Here is an 18,807-nt window from a genome sequence, read left to right on the forward strand (position 1 = left end):
AAGTCGGATCCCGTGTTTCATCCTTACCTGTAACCTGTCACTTCGGGGTTGGAGGTGGCCGTGCAGAGGAAGCTGACCTTGCCCCCTTCAGGGACGGTTTGCGGCTGGACTGATAAGATGACGACAGGCGGGTCTGCAAGAGGAGGAGGCGAGCGGCTAAAATCTTGAGGTACAAAGGTGCCCAGGCAGGGATTCCCTGTGCTCATGGCTTCCTTATTGGCCAATCGCCCGTAACTATCTGTGTCTTAACCCTGTGGGGGATGCATTACCTATAAAGAAACCCCATTGGGTTCCCATCTGCTTAGACTCACATTGCACATTGAGGGTGACTGTTGTCTGCTTGCCAGCAGGGGCTGCTGGATTGCTGACCTGGCACGTGAAAGAGCACCCCATGTCCCTGCTGCTGGGGGTCAAGAGGAGGGTGCTGACCGCCACCTCCCGTTTTCTGTCCTCCATCAACACCTGCAGGAGAGAAAAGGGCCCTGGATCGTCAGCTGAATCCCGCGGCCCTGATTCCATCAGCCCTGATCCACAGTCACACAAACAGTACGGTGCAATGGTTAGAGCGGCTGATGAAGATTTGGGAGGTCCAGGTTCAAATCTGTCATGGGAAACCGCTTGGGTGACCTGGGGGCAGCCTCACAGCCTAACCCACCTTGCAGGGTTGTTGTGAGGATACAATGGGGGAGAGAGGATAATTATGTAAGCCCCCTTGAGTTCCCATTGGGGATAAGGGTGGGGAATAAATGAATAAATTGTACACTAGTCAGTCCTTTCAAAAATTATTTTATTCATAATGCTTGCATGCCACCTCTCCACATACCAGAAAGAACATCCCACAAAGTAGAATTACACCCAAGTAAATATCATGGCGTGTATCTAATCTGGAGGAACCGGGTTTGATTCCCAGCTCTGCCGCCTGAGCTGTGGAGGCTTATCTGGGGAATTCAGATTAGCCTGTGCACTCCCACACACACCAGCTGGGTGACCTTGGGCTAGTCACAGCTTCTCGGAGCTCTCTCAGCCCCACCTACCTCACAGGGTGATTGTTGTGAGGGGGAAAGGGCAAGAAGATTGTCAGCCCCTTTGAGTCTCCTGCAGGAGAGAAAGGGAGGATATAAATCCAAACTCCTCCTCCTCCTCCTCCTCTTCTTCTTCTTCTTCTTCTTCATCATCATCATCATCATCATCATCATCAGTTTCATTTAAAGCACAGAAGATCAATATTTAGGATGAATAGCGAGAAAATACACAAAATACAGGAATACAAATGAAAACTGATTATGAAGTCTGCGTGGTAACTCCCACTGTTAATGCTAAATATTGATCCATGCTTTAAATGAAACCGATGGCCTTTACTTGGGAGTAATTCTACTTCATGGGGTGCGCTTTCTGGTTTATATTATTTTATCTGCCACATGTTCCTTTGTTGTGCTACTCCTCCACATGCTGGATTGAAGCGGTTCGTGAAGTAAAACCAGTGAAAAGTATTATGAAGAAAGGAAGAACGATCAATATTAAAACAAACCAGGGGCATAAAAACACGTTAGGATGACGGCCACAGAATAATCCTTGGGCTATAAGGAGAGCTTAAAAAGTCCTCAGGAAAAAGAAAGGTTGGGCCTGGCCCCTAAAGGACAGCCAAGCAAGTTTCAAAGGGTAAACATTCCGGAGACAAGGAGCCACAAATGAAAAGGCCCTGCCTCTGATTGTCATTTCAGGCAGGGGAATAGATAGACTTTAGAAGAAGAAGAGAAGAAGAGTTTGGATTTATATCCCCCCTTTCTCTCCTGCAGGAGACTCAAAGGGGCTTACAATCTCCTTGCCCTTCCCCCCTCACAACAAACACCCTGTGAGGTAGGTGGGGCTGAGAGAGCTCCGAAAAGCTGTGACTAGCCCAAGGTCACCCAGCCGGCGTGTGTGGGAGTGTACAGGCTAGTCTGAATTCCCCAGATAAGCCTCCACAGCTCAAGCGGCAGAGCGGAGAATCAAACCCGGTTCCTCCAGATTAGATACATGAGCTCGAACCTCCTTATGCCAATTGCTGCTCCTTATTATATGGAGAGCTTAATAATCCTTAATATAAGGAGAGCTTTAAAAGTCCTCTTGTGAGGTTTGGCCTGGCCCCTAAAGGACAGCCAAGCAAGTTTCAAAGGGTAAACATTCCAGAGACAAGGAGCCACAAATGAAAAAGCCCTGCCTCTGATTGCCATTTGCAGGCAGGGGAATAGATAGACTTTAGAAGAAGATTTTCAGTTGGGGGGGGGTGCTGAACAGTACAGGAGGAAGCAATGGTAAAACTTCATACTGCGCTTCTTGGATAGATTTTGGAGCTTAAATGCATGGGGGAACACACCGGGGCCCCTTCCGCACCTGCAGAATAATGCACTTTCAATCCACTTTCAATGCACTTTGCAAGTGGATTTTACTGTGCAGAATAGCAAAACCCACTCGCAAACAATTGTGAAAGTGGATTGAAAGTGCATTATTCCGCCTGTGCGGAAGGAGCCTCGGACTTGCTGCCGTTCACTCATGCCACCCTGCAACGCAACCTCACCTTGGAATACACTGCAGAATCTTGCCGCTGCCCGTCTCGGTACCAGTTGATCTCGGCAGCAGGCTTGGCCCCGGCAGCCCGGCAGGATAGGTTGTAGGGGACGTTGGAGATCACATGCACGACGGGGCCATTTTGGATCTCTGGATCGTTGGGAGGGACTGGAAGGGGAGAGGGAGAGAAAGGAGGTCAGCCGCGGCCACGCTTGGCGAGGGGACACCCGCCTCACAGAGCGCGTGCAAAGCCTTCTGAAAAACGCAAGCTCCTTTGGAACCACGTTTGGGCTGGAGCAAAACAGAAGGGAAAGGTTTAATCCAAGCCAGGGCTCTATTCCAGATCTACTGAAGAGGGATCATTAAAGCATTTAATCATTCGCGACAGAACGGAGCTTGCCAGCGCCTTTCCCCCAGACAGCAGCCCCAGTGCAGGGATCTGAGCACTTCTCTCTCAATACATCAGAGGCGGGCAAATGCCACAAAGCTCAGGGAAGTCACTGGGGCTGTGTGAGGAAGACTCGGTCCCCAACACCTACGAGAAAAGCCTCCAGGCTCAGCACGCAGCTTTTACATCTTGCCCTGGAGAAGTAGAGCATCTGCTCGGCACGTACAAAGTTCTGGGTTCAACCCCCAGTGTCGCCAGCTGGCCGTAGGTCGTGCAGAACATCTCCACCTGATCACTTAAGAGGGCCACTGCCTGTCAGAGTAAACAAGGCTGACCTGGACGGAGCAATCGCCTGTCTCAGTAGGAAGCAGCGCCAGGGTGACAGGCTGTCAAAGCAACCCAGCCATCAATTTAGGTTCGGCTTTTGTAGTTGCAGGATAGACCAAAGAAAGCTGTTCTTCCCTCAACCCCTAACATGTGGAACTCACTGCCACAGGATGTGGCACTCCTCTAGCTTCCATGGTTGTCAAAGCAAATTAGTCAAATTAGTGGCAAATTAATGGTTTCCTATTAATGGCTGTTACCCATTTAACGGAAAGTCAGAAGGGTCAGTATTCTTATGAGTATCCTGTTGCTGGGAGCAATAACAGGGAAAGGCTTTGGTCTCTAAGACCTTGTTTATGGGTCTTTCAGGCGAAGAGGCATCTGATTGGCCACTGTGAGAAACAGGATGCCACTGTGGTGGCTTATCTCAGACCCTAGCTTACATTGTTCTCTGCTCCGCCACATTATCCTCACAACAACCCTGTGAGGTAGATTATGTTGAAAAAGAGTGACTGGCCCGAACAAGCTTCTATGGCAGAATCACAGAGTGAGGATTCAAGCCTGGGTCTCCCAGATCCTTGACTGACACTCTGACTATTCCAACAGACTGGCTGTCTGCTGTATTAGACTGCCTCTCTGGTGTACATTATTTTTTTAAAATATATATTTTATTTTAAGTGCTTAAGGTATAACATTTCTCAAATACATAAACATATATACATATACATATCTATCATTTATCTGTCTGTCTGTCTGTGTCTCTGTCTGTCTCTTTCTCTCTCTATATATATATACATTCCCCCTTAGTAGTGAGAAAAGGAAAAAAGGGGAAAAAAGTAAAAAGTGAAGAAATAAAGAAAGTACAGAAAACATACAAAAAGAGAAGAAGCATATCTTATTCTAATGACTATATAATTGAGAGGGTTAGGCAGTAGTGGTTGCACAATGAAGAGCATTCTCTCCTGAAGGACGCTTGTCAGTGATCCTCTGAAGATGCCAGCCACAGATGCAGGCGAAACGTCAGGAGAGAATGCTGCCAGAACACGGCCGTACAGCCCGGAAACCACACAGCACCCCAGTGATTCCGGCCGTGAAAGCCTTCGACAAGACTATAAATTGTTTTAAGAAAAAATATATCTTATTTAAATATTCAACAATTACAATATATTATGAACTGACTTCCGCAAGGACGTACTAAGTGGCGTATATTATTTTTAACATATTACAGAATCGAGTCTTGTCTCAGAACCAAAACTGAATGTGTCGACAGGTCTGGATTTTTCTTCCTTGGACAACACTTCTTAGGTTCCAAACACTGAACTGTACAACTTTCCGAGCCCCAGGATCACCCACACATGCATTGAGCGCTACCCGGCGGACAGTGTCACGTCAGGGGACCGCGGCAGAAGCGAGCAAGCCGTAGAGCAGACGTTGTGGAGAAAAGAAAACTCACTCAGGACAGTGAGTTTGGCACGTTGGGACCTCAACGCCGCTTGCGTAGCCTGGCATTCATAGACTGCGTCGTCATCCAACTCAGCGTAATCAATGCGTAAGTTATGCTGCCCGGCAGAGGCATCTCCAACGATGGAGTAGCGGGGCCAGCCTGCAATGAGGGGGAGGAGGACAATGTGGGATGGAATTAGTTCACAGGACCTGGAATGGAGGAAACACCCACAACACCCTACCCACAATTATTTTTTTATTTGAAACATTTATGCCAGTTATTTGGAGATCTCTGCGAGGCAGTTGACAGAACAACAACGAGGTGAAATGCATGACTGAAATCCAGTGGTGCATTTATTAAAGATGGTGGGGGTGCAATTTGACAGTTAGGGGCAGGGCTTCTTGGGTGGGTGGAGGCTCAGGGCTGCCTGGCACCCCCCCCCTCAAACAGCATCCGGGGCACCAGCCCTGGCTTGCCCCACCCTAGATGCGCCTTTGCTGAAATCAACATCCATCAGAAAATAGCTAGTGAAGTACCTGCCGCTGATCATAAAAGCACATGGAAGAAAAAACTCACTTTAAACTACCCTAATAACAGTCTAGAGCAGCGATTCCCAACCAGGGTTCCGTGGTACCCTGGGGTGCCGTGAGCATGTCCCAGGGGTACCATGGCAATGCTACCGGCCCCTCTCGCTTTTGTGATGTCTCCCACCAGCACCAGGAAGGATATGGAGCTGGCCCAGGGGGCAGGACCTGCCGCAAGGTCAGCAGCAACTTCCCCCCAATCCCCCCCCCCGTGCTTCCCTTCACCCTGGGAGGGGAAGGTGGGGGGTGGTGGTGGTGGCAAGCAGGGGAATTGAGAGGGGAAGGTGGGGGGGGGGGATGGCAGGTGTACTGTGAGATATGAAGAGTGAGGTCAAGGGTACCGTGACGTCGAAAAGGTTGGAAAACACTGGTCTAGAGGAAGACCAGGAGACAATTTAAAAGGTCAAAATCCCTATTAAAATGCCAACAGTCTGGAAAATGAGCAAGCACGGTGGCTAATGTCATGTGTGCCTGATCTCTCCAACTACACCGTCTACACTGTACGTCTCTCACTTTTACAGTTGCCAACTGCCAGGTGTGGCCTGGAGACCCCCCAGAATAATAACTGACTATGGAGATCGCTTCTCCTAAGAAAATGTGTGTTTGGAGGGTGGGCTGTAGGTCTTTATTCTCCACTGAAATCTCCTCCTCCCCGAGCCCTGTCCTTCCCAGGCCCCGTTGTCAGATCTTCAGGTATTTCCCACATCGTAGCAAACCTACCGGGCAGGTCTCTTTCTCCGCCCAAAGCCAGCCCATCCTTGGTCCACTGAACCATGCCTCGGTAGCCCATCACCACGCAGGCCAGAGTCACCGACTGTCCAGATACGATCACTTGATCCATAGGCTGCTGGAAGAAATAGGCAGCCAACCCTGTGGGGAAGGAAAGAAAGAGAAGGCTGCTAAATCAAGTCCCAAGAATCTGTGTAAACAGCCTAAACTTTGATTGGCTATGGTTTATTTATTTGCTTATACCCTGACCCCCCCCAATCCAAAGGGGCTTTCTTCAGTCTCCTCTCCTCCCTTTTATCCTCACAACAGCCCTGTGAAGCAGGTGGGGCTGGGTTGTATGACTGCCCCAAGGTCACCCGCTGAGCTTCTGTGGCAAAGTGGGGATTTGAACCTGGCTCTCCCAGATCCCAACACTCTGACCACCACACCACATGGACCGTCACAGCAAAGGTGCATCAGCTATCCTGTTACCTTGCTTGGATCGTGGTTAGCTTGCTCGGATCCATGATTCTAAAAGCACCCAAAGAGATGCCTCTGAAAGCGCGTGGCAAGCCACAAGAACCTTAATGGTAGCCGTTGTAAGGGCGTGGTCTGGGGGGGACTCAAGCCCCGGGGGCAACTTCAGAAGACCACACGGGGGAGTGCAGGAGGAGTTGCTGCTGTGGCTGCCGGTTGGCTGGCTCTGCTGCTGCCAGCCAGCCATAGCCTCGCCTCCAAAGCTTCCTCAGTCTCTCCAGCCTTGCCTCGATGGGCCCCTCTACTGCTTCCCTCACTCGTCCGGCTCCTCCCCCACATAGGTTGCCCTGGCAACGGGGAATGCTGGTGCTTCAGTGACCATTTGGCTTTGGATTGTTTGCATCTGCTGGAAGCCGGCCAGCTCTCCAGGAAGGGGTGGGGCTCAAATAGCCCCACCCCAGGAGAGGCTGAGGATTGTATTTGGCTGGGACCATCCACAGCTAATGCGCCTCTGGGTATCTTGACACCATGTTTTCCTTCCACACCAATTGTGTGCGTGCTTATGAAGATTGTGGGCCGAGCCTTTTGGATGTCTTCTGCATTTCTCTAGGATGGTGCCACGAGAGGCTTTGGCTTGAAAGGTGCGTGCCCCTGGCCCCGAGGCTACCCCTCTCTTCCACAATGGAATCACGGTTGACTGTAATGTTGCCTACTGTTGCGCATTTTGCCTCATGCTCTCATGTGCTCAAGGCAGCTCGGCTTCTCATGGGCGACTTGGTGAACCCTAGCCTGGGTGCTGCCACCACCATCTGGGCTGGGCTGCCAAAAGGGTCCCAAGCAGCATTCTCCCCTTCCACCATCACCCACTAGTGTTTTCCATTCTCCATGCCACTGAGCCATGTGTGTCATTGGCGTGGGCTGCGCCTGCCCACTCTTCTTCGGTGCAGACCAATGTTTGGGCCCCCTTGCTTGTTTTCCTACTGCCTTCCCTATTAGTCACTACACAGCTCGCACCCCCTCTAATGTCCCCTCAATGGGCCAGTGTGGGGTGCTGCCTCCGTTCCACTTTCTCCGAGCCCCTCGTCATGCCCCCAACCACCACCTGGTTGTCTTGCCCCCTCCCAGCTGCTACCTGCCTCCAGCAAATGCTCGTAAGTGCTCTAGCCGGCTACTGTGGCTGTGTGGGGCGAGCGTATGCGGATGGTGGGTGTGCCAGCATGCTTGGTGTCAGAGCATATTCATTCATTCATTCATTCATTCATTCATTCAATTCGTTCCACTTGTTATACCGCCTACCCCCGAAGGACTCTGGGTGGTGTACAGAAGATAAAACAATTAAAATCACAGTCTCATAATTAAAACAAAATTAATTTAAATACAGTCTCAATCAATACAGAAAACCTAGCATGAGATGGCAACCCGAAAGATAACAGGTAACCTTTAATGGCATAGTACAAAGACCTGAAACAAGATACAAAACAATGAAAAGACAACATACAAAACAAAATTAAGATTGTTTGTTTATGACTGTGCCGTTTGCTCTAGGGCATAGCTGGATTCATTGTTTAACAGATAAAGTGTCTTCTGCGGATCTGTCCAGCACCCTAAACCCATCAATAAGGTTGAGAGGAAACCTGAAAGAAACCTCCTATCCCCTGGGAGGGGATCGGGCACAGGACATGGCAGCCAATGATGATGGTATGTGGGGGGAATGGCGTGGGAGGTACCCCAAAAGCCCTGTGGAACAGCTATGTGGAACTGTCCAAGGTCCTGCAGGGCCCTGATAGCTGGAGGGAGAGCATTCCACCAAGCAGGGGCCAGGGCAGTGAAGGCCCTGTCCAAGGTCCTGCAGGGCCCTGATAGCTGGAGGGAGAGAATTCCACAAGGCAGGGGCCCGGGCAGTGAAGGCCCTGTCCAAGGTCCTGCAGGGCTCTGATAGCTAGAGGGAGAGCATTCCACCAAGCAGGGGCCAGGGCAGTGAAGGCCCTGTCCAAGGTCCTGCAGGGCCCTGATAGCTGGAGGGAGAGCATTCCACCAAGCAGGGGCCAGGGCAGTGAAGGCCCTGTCCAAGGTCCTGCAGGGCCCTGATAGCTGGAGGGAGAGAATTCCACAAGGCAGGGGCCAGGGCAGTGAAGGCCCTGTCCAAGGTCCTGCAGGGCCCTGATAGCTGGAGGGAGAGCATTCCACCAAGCAGGGGCCAGGGCAGTGAAGGCCCTGTCCAAGGTCCTGCAGGGCCCTGATAGCTAGAGGGAGAGCATTTTACAAGGCAGGGGCCAGGGCAATGAAGGCCCTGTCCAAGGTCCTGTGGGGCCCTGATAGCTGGAGGAAGAGCGTTCCACCACGCAGGGGCCAGGGCAGTAAAGGCCCTGGCCCAGGAAGAGGCCAGCCGCATCATTGAGGGGCCGGGGACCACCAGCAGATTTGCCTCGCGGGTCGCAGAGATATGGGGAGAGACGGTCCCTAAGGTATGAAGGCCCCAGGTGAGTTTGGGCACAAGAAGAGCTTCTTCCTGCAGCCACACTGCTTCAGCCTCCTCCACCCCATGGCACATGCATGGCAGAGATGCAACAGAAATGTCACACTTTTTGACTTTATTGAAGCAGCTCTCTGAGGCTTCTCCAAGATGAGAGGCATGGGAGTCCGGAGCTCCTAGTCAGTGGCAAGAGCCCCCCTTTCTCTTTCCTCCTTTATCTCCCTTCTCTCTCTCTTCCCTCTTTTCTTTCTCTTCCCCCTTTTCTCTCTCTTCCTCTAGGGTTGCTCTGTGTTCACTGCAATCCACTACCCCCCTGCAGCTGAGCCTGGTCCGGGGGGGGGGGGCACAATTTCAGTGCTTGCCCTGGGCACCAGCTTCTGTCCGATGCCCCTGACCTTAATCCCATATTTTGTCCCCCAGTGTTCAAAGGCATTCTACATACTGCATATAGAGGTTCCATGCCACAATTTTAGCTGTTGAAAGTCCCATTCCCCAGGTAAGTCCTGATTTACTCATGAGGTGCAATGAAATGCACAAACCTTGTGGTGACTGAGCGGATAGTACTACTTCAGAAAGCAGAGCCAGCGCAGTGGTGGTTAAGAGCGGTAGCTCTCATCTGGAGAGCCGAGTTTGATTCCCCACTCCTCCACCTGTGCTGCAAACTCTTATCTGGCGAACTGGATTTGTTTCTGCACTCCTGCACATGAAGCCTGCTGGCTGACCTTGGGCCAATCACAGTTTCTCAGACCTCTCTCGGCTCCACCAACCTCACAATGTGTCTATTGTGGGGAGAAGAAAGGAAGGAGTTTGTCTGTCGCTTTGAGACTCCTTACAGGAGAGAAAAGCGGGGTAGAAATCTAAACTTCTCTTCTCTTCCTCTTCAGTTAGGGGACAAACTGCAGCTTCAAATACTCCTATACCTAAAAACAAACTCCCTGCATCTAGAATGCTAATACACCAAGGAAGTGTGGAGTCCAGCTTTATGCTTGCACAGACGTTTTCAAAAATCTTAGCAATGTTGTGGGCTTGAGTGCATCTACCCTTCCCTGCATCATGGGTTATGAGGCATGTTCTCAAAGCGTTCCTCCTTGCTAGCGATTTTAGTTCCTCTGCCTCCGCACAGAAATGTGGTTGGAGAGACTGGGCGGGGGAGGGGAGGAATGTGAGGGGGAAAAGAGCGCTGATGGAGCACGTTTCAATTTTGAGGCAACGTAGCCGCCCCCGGGTCCCTGGCAGTTCCTTATCTCCCTGCCACAGACTGCTGAGGTGCCAGTTTCATAGGCTCGGCACATGCCCTTCGGTCGGGAAAAAAAGCACACTCCGATTCCGCTCCGCGCTGCCCTCATTCAGTGGTTTTCTTCTGTTCCCCTTTTCTTCCGGCCTCGCGAAAACGCACTGAATGAAACTTTGTGGAGCTGGGAGAACGAGACTGTGCAAGTCAAAACGGGGACTGCCCAAAACAGAGTTCTTCTGCTCGGCTTTGGTGGAAAACTGAGACTGATAGTTAGACCGAAGGAACCAGCTAGGGACAGGGCGGGAAGCCTGAAGGTCAAATAATACAGGACACTGAACTTCTGGGAATAGAGATCCAGACAAGCAGAACAGCTCTAGGGAGACTGGGGGTGGCAAAGCAAGAGTTAAACTGTTTTCTCCCTACACAACTTCTCCAATGGTACTCCTGGACAGCTTTTAAGACCCACTGATTGGAGGGAGAGAGGAGACCACTGCCATGTTTTGCTTCTATGGACTATGATACAAACAGGGACATTATACAAAGAGGGAGAAGAAAGGCCTTCCTTCCCCCAGCACCGTGGCCCCCAATCCTTCCCCCCACCGGCGGCTTTTCAAACTCCCATTATGCAGCCAAAGCTCCAATCACTTCAACATCACGCTGTGTGGGAATAAATCAGCATCTAGTTACATGGGACAGAGGGTTGCTTCATGTGGCGCATCGTGCTCAAAGGTTTCCACACAGCACTAAGTCATGTGCCAAGCGTACAGCAAAAGTTGTACCTCAAGCTGTTGACACTGCCCTGGCAAATGCTGGGAGGTTTTGAGAGAAGCACCCAGGGAAGGGGGAATTTGGGGGATGTGATGCCACTTCTGGGCAACACTCTAGGAGTTTCTCCTAATTTCTATGGGAAAGACCATAGGGACTTGGGAAATTCCTAGAGTGTCACTGTGGAGGGGATTTTTCTCCTTCTGGCCCTCAGTTTCTCAAGGGCATGGGATTGGGGCTGTGGGCGAGGGTTTACCATCACAAGCTGACAAATGGCAAGCCTGGCTGTATATCGGTGACATGTATGCAAGACAGCAGGGGCCAATCGCAGATGCTCTGTGTAGAGGCAGGAAAACAGACATGATTCAGTCCAATTGTGGATACCACAGGGGGACCTGTCCTAATCCTCTGGATGGCGGACACCCTTGTTTAATTACATTATACAAAGATTGCACTGGCTTGGTGCATTTTTTAAAATTGTGATCCGCCCTGACTCTGAGTGAGAAGGATGGGTTACAAGGATGGACTATATTTATTTATTTGTGTCATGGAAATGTCCGCTTACCAGAACTAGTTAACAATGCAAATATAAGCTGTAGCAGGCACACTACAACTAATGAAATACAACTGTCTGAAACTTTTTCCACAGATGCTGGAAAGTCCATCCCGTTTTCAGCCGTGCCTCAGTGGCCAAGACTCATTCTATGCAACCACCCAGGCTCCGCCCTCCGCCCTCCGGGCCACTGGAGTCTCTTAAGATTGGAGAGGCTGAAAAAGCCTTTATTGGCACACAGACCCCTCCATCTTGAGACTCTTATCTCCTCACTAAAGCCTGCTTAACTGCAATCCAATAAGGCCGGGCCTTTTGTCCCATTGTTTAAAAGTTTACCCACTCAACCAGGGGCTGAGCAGCCGGATAATCCCCTCAAGAGGGTCAAGACACAGAGGGAGCCGCAGACAAAGGATGGAAGGAGAGTCAGGAAGGCAGGCAGATTTCTCTCTCCCCGCCCCCCAACAGAATAAGTCTGGCTAATCATGCTGGACGGATCGGAGCAGCACCAAGTCTGGTACCAGCCGGAACTTCTTTTCTGGGTCCTCCACGTGCCCCAACCAATGGACAGATTCATAACCAAGAAAGAGAAGGGCTCCTGAGAATGAAAACCTGGGGAATTTCTGCAAGCATCGTTAGGAACGCGTCCCTATTTTATGGTTTACAGAACTGGCGTCTTGGCTTCTCCTGTGCTCCCGGGCGATCCAATAAATCCAGTCCCAACGAGATGACAACTGCAATAACGCCAAATGCTAAAATACACCTTATTTTACTGTTGCAAATGTGGTTCAGCTTTAAAATGTTTTAAAAAGGGAGTGCCGTTTTGACAGGAACGGGCTCCAGAAACACCCCAAGGCAGAATCCATCTGCTGCCCCTTCCCTCAACACAACTAGCATGCAAAACAGGAGCCCCCGGGGCACCTGAAAGACTAACAACATTTATTTCCAGCAGAAGAGCTTGCGAGTTGGTTCGCTTCATCAGATGCAAGTGGACTGTAAATTTGCTCAGCTCCAAGTGAAGAAAACGATGCATCTAAGATGATGAAGCACACTGCACGTGTGACTGGGTGAGCTGTCCGGAGCACACTGCCCTCCAAGGCTCTCCCCCCAAAAGCATGGAATTGTGGGTTCACGTGACCTAGAGTTGCCAACCTCCAGGCGGGTCCTGGCGATCTTCCTGGAATTATAACAGATCTCTGAATTACAGAGATTAATCCTCCTGGAGATAAAGCCTGTTTTGGTGGGTGGACTCTTAAGGCATTATGCCCCATTAAGGTGCCTCGCCACCCCAAACTCATCCATTCCCTAGGCTCCCCCCCCAAAAAAAAATCTCTGGGTATTTCCTAGCCCCATGGTGGTGAACCTTTGGCACTCCAGATGTCATGGACTACAATTCCCATCAGCCCTGCCAGCATGGCCAATTGGCCATTGTGACCTAGCCAGTTGAGGCAAACCTCAGCTGACCCCACCTTGCTCTTTTAAATAGCATCAACTATTTTACCTGGGTAGCTTTTTTTGCAGCCCAATCCAAACTGCATCTCACCTGCCCGGGAGAAACAAATGCAAGAGGTTCTTGTCCCGGCACCTTCTCAAAACAGGCACTGACCCAAACTGCCCATTTCACTCTATCATAAACTTTAGCTCACTGGATTCCACTATCTCAGCTACAGAAAAGCCACAGCAAAGATGAATTATGATAAAACCCAAAAAAAGTTGGCGGCTGTGAGTTTTTGGGGCTGTGCGGCCACGGTCTGCTAGTTTTAGCTCCTAACGTTTTGCCTGCATTTATGGCTGGCATCGTCAGAAGCACGTCATGGTAAGATGTGTTTCTCTCCATGACACAGCATGGAGTGTTTTGTGCAGTTGGGCGTTTGTTTGTCCACCTCTGAGGTGGGAGGGGGATGAGGGGCATTTGCATGTATCCAGGTGGAGTTCATCTGTGTCAGGGGTAGGGAACCTGCGGCTCTCCAGATGTTCAGGAACTACAATTCCCATCAGCCTCTTGTCAGCACGGCCAATTGGCCATGCTGGTAGGGGCTGATGGGAATTGTAGTTCCTGAACATCTGGAGAGCCGCAGGTTCCCTACCCCTGATCTGTGTTCATCTGCAGTTGCATTTGTATGTGTGTGTCCTGGTGGTTTGAATGTGCGTGAATCAGCTCAGAAATCAGAGTGAGGAGCAGCAATGGTGGGGGAGGGGCAAAGTTTGTGGCATCTGGTGGATTGTTGAATGGTGTTTGAAAAGTCCTGGTTTTTGTTTTGGTTTTTTTTAGTACCAGTAGTCAGGTTTTGTTGATTTTCAGACACTCTTCCTTTTCCTGGAAACTGTCTCGGTGTTTGTGAATTTCAGTGGCTTCTTGGATGTGGTTTCCCTGAAGTCTTGATATGCTAACTCCTGATGTGGTAAGCCAGCATGGTGGAGTCATTAAGAGCAGTGGACTCTAATCTGGAGATCTAGGCTTGATTCCCCACTCCTCCACATGAGCAGTGGACTCTTATCTGGTGAACTGAATTTGTTTTCTTGCTCCTCCCCATGAAGCCTGCTGGTTGACGCTGGCTAGTCACAGTTATCTCAGAATTCTCACAACCCCACCTAACTCAAAAAGTATCTGTTGTGGGGAGAGGGAGGGAATGAGTTTGTAAGTTGCTTTGAGACTCTTTACAGGTGAGAATTTGAGACTCCTTACAGGTGAGAAGAATGGGATATAAATCCAAACTCTTCTACTGGTCCTAAATGATTCCATCCATTCCTTTCCTCCTATGCAGACTTTAGCTCAACAGGTTCAGCAATGTAGGAAACCTTAAAGATTAATCCAGTTGGTTAAGCTTTGCTTTCCAGTTCTTGACCAAGGGGCAAACCAAGCAAATCCCAGAGAGAATGGGGGTCTAATACAGTGTGGTGTAGAGTGTTGGATTAAGACAGAGGTGTCCAACTCTGGTGCTTCAGATATTCATGGACTACAATCCCCATCAGCTCCTGCTGGCATGGACTTTATAGGGAGACAGCAGGGGCTGATGGGAATTGTAGTCCATGAACATCTGAAGCACCAGAGTTGGACCCCCCTGGATCAAGAGATAGTAGGATCCAGGCTAAGACAGTCATGTACTCTGACCAACCTCACTGGGTTGCTGTGAGAATAAAATGGAGGAGAACAATGTAAGCTGCTTGGGTATAAACAAAATAAATAAACTTGCTGGCAGGCCTTTATAGGGAGCTGGGTTTGGAGAAAGGGATGGTCCATCACACTTTCTCTGGGGACATCCTGAAAGATTCGCAGTTGGTTAGCTTCAGCCCTTGGCCAAGTTTTCCAGCCACTCAGCCATCACTATTTTATGGTGATGCCAGATCATCAAACCACTGCAAAGTACTTTGTTGACATAAGGACCCTGGACAGCACCAATCATAAAAAGGAGGTGCTGGCCCATCATAACCCATAAAGAAGACTGCGTTGTGCGAGGGGGTAAATTGATACCCAATGGGGAGCTGCCGGTATGGCGGGTGCTGCATCTAAAGGACCGGCTGAATAACAGAGAGGTTGGAAGGCAGCGCTCGGTGTTGATTTGCAGCGGTGTTAATGGGAAGGGCCTTCACCGGCCTCAGAATCGCTTTAATGGACACGCCGAGGCTGGAGCCGTCGCAATTTTCTCCATTAAGCACCGAAATTATACTATTTGCACATTCCCTAAATGCAAGCTTTATGTTCGCCGGGGGACATCCCACAAATTTTGTTGCTTTTAACATAACTAAACTAACGTAACTAAAAAAAAAAAGTGCACTCTCTCTCTCTTGCGCGCGCGCGCACACGCATACTCTTCTTGAACACACACAGCTGTAGGAACGACCCCCACCGCGAGCCCACAGGGAGAAGTCCATCTGGGCACCCATCTGGTGCCATTCAAGCAAATTTTGCACCGCAAGGCTGTGCCATGCCTCAATTCAACGACGGCGCTGCATCGGATCACCTCCTGTCATACCGCCCAAGAGGAAACGGCTACCGGGCCTGTAAGTTCGCTGCTTAAGGTGCCTGCTGGTTGTGGCAGACATGTTTCCTTTAGGGGTGCGATGTCTAGGCGGGGCATGGAGTTCTCCCTGAATTACCAACTTATATCCAGACGACAGAGATCAATTCCTCGGGAGCAAACGGCAGCTTCAGAAGGTGGATGGAATGGCATACCATAGAGTCTAGGACAGTGGTTCTCAACCCAGGGGTCGGGACCCCTGTAGAGTCCACTCTCCAAAGCCGCCATTTTTTCCAAGTTGCTGGAGTCTGGAGTTCAGTTGTAATTCCAGGAGATCTCCAGATGCCCCCTGGAGATTGGCAGGCCTATCTAGCTGCCACCATCTAGTTCAGCGGTTCTCAACCTGTGGGTCATGACCCCTTCAGGGATCGAACGACCCTTTCGTGGGGGTCGCCTAAGACTCTCTGCATCAGTGTTCTCCATCTGTAAAATGGATAAATGCTAGGGTTGGGGCAGAGGTGGGATCCAGCAGGTTCTCACAGGTTCCCAAGGGTAGGTTACTAATTATTTGTGTGTGCCGAGAGGAGGTTATTAATTGGTGATTTTGCCGCGTGATTTTTGCCTTAGTTACGCCCCTACTCTCAGCAGTAGCGTGCAGAACTTGAAGCAGTCTAGCAGGAGGTGCACCAGAGTGCGTGGCAGCCTGCGCCTGCATGCATTCGTTTCCCACCCACAGCCCCGCCCAGGAATGCCCTGCCTCTGGAATGCCCGGCCATGCCCCCGTCAAGCCCCACCCAGCCCCATTGGTGCTACGCCACAATTTGAATCCCACCACCATGGGAACCTGTTATGAAAATTTTTGGATCCCACCACTGGTTGGGGGTCACCACAACATGAGGAACTGTATTAAAGGGTCACGGCATTAGAAAGGTTGAGAACCACTGGTCTAGGAGAAATACAGGCCCTAGGGTGGCATCATTTTCCTGCTGAGCTCCTCCACTTCCCCCAGGGATGCCCTCTGCAAGCACCAGTCCCCAGGAATTTCCTAAACTGCATCGGATTGTCAGGATCATGCTGACTGGGCGTTGATGTTTTCTATGAGTGAAATGCTAATGTTATTGCCATTGCAATGTCCCTCTCTTCCTTCCCCTCGGCAACCTCCGGGCGCTGGTCTACCTCTTCAAGAGAGGTGGGAAAGATTCAGCTCCAGCTCAGATCCAACTTTCGTATGTTACTCTTCGCATCTAGAATAAACGCTGTCCCTCTTCCTCTCATAGGAACCACAAAGACTAGGAACTTTGAACATATAAAAACTATAAAAACCTGCCAAGTGTTCACCTTATTTTAATCACGATCATTTCACTGCTGTTAACAGCACAGCTAACAATGGCCATTGCAGAAGTTGGCAATCTAATAGATAAGAAAGACAAAAGAAATAAAAGAAGTAGACATTTCCCGCTCACCTGACACACGCTTCTAAAGAAAAGTGGAGTTCAGTGCCGAACTGGAAAGATAGAAATCTGGGACTAATGCAGAGTTTTTAAAAAGCGATCCTGCATATGCGTCAGACTGTGGGAACGGATGTTTAACCTAGTGTTTAGAAACCATCTGTGAGTCATCATCAAGAGGAGAAGGAACTGTGACAGATTTTAGGGGGAAAGAGGGATCAAAAATCCTCTGCAGGCATTTCATTTTGACACTAATTCAGGTGGCTTGGTTCCCCACCCTAAGGAATTCTAGGAACTGTAGTTTGAGATTGTTCGCTCCGCCCCCTCACAGAAGCACAGTTCCCAGTGTAAAAAGCATGAGGTTTTTGTAGACAAGTAGCTTCCAGGGAATTAAGAGTTGTCAACCTACATGTAGGCTCTGGAAATCTCCTAGAAACAGCACTTCTCTCCAGATGTCAAAGATCTGATGTGCCGGGAACATGGCTGCTTTTGGAGACTGTATGGCAGTGATGGCGAACCTTTTCGAGACCGGGTGCCCAAACTGCAACCCAAAACCCACTTATTTATTGCAAAGTGCCAACCCGGCAATTTAACCTGAATGCTGAGGTTTTAGTTAAGAAAAACCGGTTGGCTCCAAGGCGTGCGTTACTCGGGAGTAAGCTTGATGGTAGTCGGTGGCTTTGCTTTGAAGCAACCGTGCATCTCTTCTAGCGGGCAAATCACAACTCTAGGAGGGTTTACTCAGAAGCAAGCCCCATTGCTAGCAACCGAGCTTACTCCCAGGGAAAGGATCACGCTTTTGTTCTTTGCATGAAAATCAGTGGGGTTTAACAGTGCTTAACAGGGTTACCTACACGGCTTCCCCAAAACTTGGTCTGAGGTTTAATGCTAATAATCGAGCTCAGCGGCCCAGGCCAGCCTAGATGTGGGGGGTGGGGCACTCTGTTTGCGCGTGCCCACAAAGAGGGCTCTGAGTGCCACCTCTGGCACCTGTGCCATAGGTTCGCCACCACTGCTCTATGGCACTGAACGGCCCCAAGGTCCTTCCCTGCCCCCCAACCCCACCCTCAAAACTTCAGGAACTTCTCAACCCAGAATTGGCAACTCTATGAACCTGGGGACGGGGTGTCAAGGGGTGTGGCTCCCAAGCCTCAGTCCAGCTTTTGTGTACCTCTCACCTGGAGTATTGTGTACAGTTCTGGAGGCCTCACTTCAAAAAGGATGCAGACAGAAAGGAATAGGTGCAAAAGAGAGCAAAGAGGATAATAAAGGGCCTGGAGACCATGCCCTACGACAGTGGTGGCGAACTTTTGGCACTCCAGATGTTATGGACTACAATTCCCATCAGCCCTTGCCAGCATAGCCAATTGGCCATGCTGGCAGGGGATGATGGGAATCGTAGTCCATAACATCTGGAGTGCCGAAGGCCATGCTGACAGGGGATGATGGGAATTGTAGTCCACAACATCTGGAGTGCCAAAGATTCGCCACCACGGCCCTACGAGGAAAGGCTGAGGGACTTGGGAATATTTAGACTGGAGAAGAGGCAATTGGGGGTGGGTGGGTGGGTTGGAAGGGCTGTCAGAGGAGGGCAGGGAGCTGCTCCTGCTGGCACCAGAGGATGGGACTCACAACACTGGGTTTAAATTATGGGGAGAAAGCTTCCTACTGGATATCAGGGGGGAAAATATTTGGCACTGAGAGTTGTGTGACAGTGGAATCAGCTTCCTAGGGAGGTGGTGAGTAGCCTTTAAGCAGCAGCTGGACAAACACTAGTCTGGGATGCTTTAGGCCAGGGGTTGGCAACCGTTGGCACCCAAAGAGCCATTTGGCCCCGCCTCCCCAAGCCCTGCCCCCGCCCCCGGCCTCCCCAAGCCCTGCCTTCAGCCAAGTGGGCTGGATAGAC

General features: G+C 50.4%; 1 protein-coding gene across 5 annotated transcripts in view; it reads right to left on the reverse strand.

Annotated features, from left to right (window-relative positions):
- KIRREL2 (kirre like nephrin family adhesion molecule 2) overlaps positions 1-18,807 on the reverse strand; it is a 92,108-nt gene that overhangs the window by 14,772 nt on the left and 58,529 nt on the right. For all 5 annotated transcript variants that reach the window (XM_048501198.1, XM_048501195.1, XM_048501199.1 and 2 more), the window contains exons 2-6: positions 6,008-6,157; positions 4,713-4,862; positions 2,558-2,715; positions 312-462; positions 28-133 (exon numbers count right to left, since the gene is read on the reverse strand). In XM_048501198.1, coding sequence (XP_048357155.1) covers positions 28-133; positions 312-462; positions 2,558-2,715; positions 4,713-4,862; positions 6,008-6,157 — 715 coding nt within the window. The remainder of the gene's footprint in view (positions 1-27; positions 134-311; positions 463-2,557; positions 2,716-4,712; positions 4,863-6,007; positions 6,158-18,807) is intronic.

This window comes from Sphaerodactylus townsendi, linkage group LG06 (genome assembly GCF_021028975.2).
Source record: "Sphaerodactylus townsendi isolate TG3544 linkage group LG06, MPM_Stown_v2.3, whole genome shotgun sequence".
Classification (NCBI taxonomy): domain Eukaryota; kingdom Metazoa; phylum Chordata; class Lepidosauria; order Squamata; family Sphaerodactylidae; genus Sphaerodactylus; species Sphaerodactylus townsendi.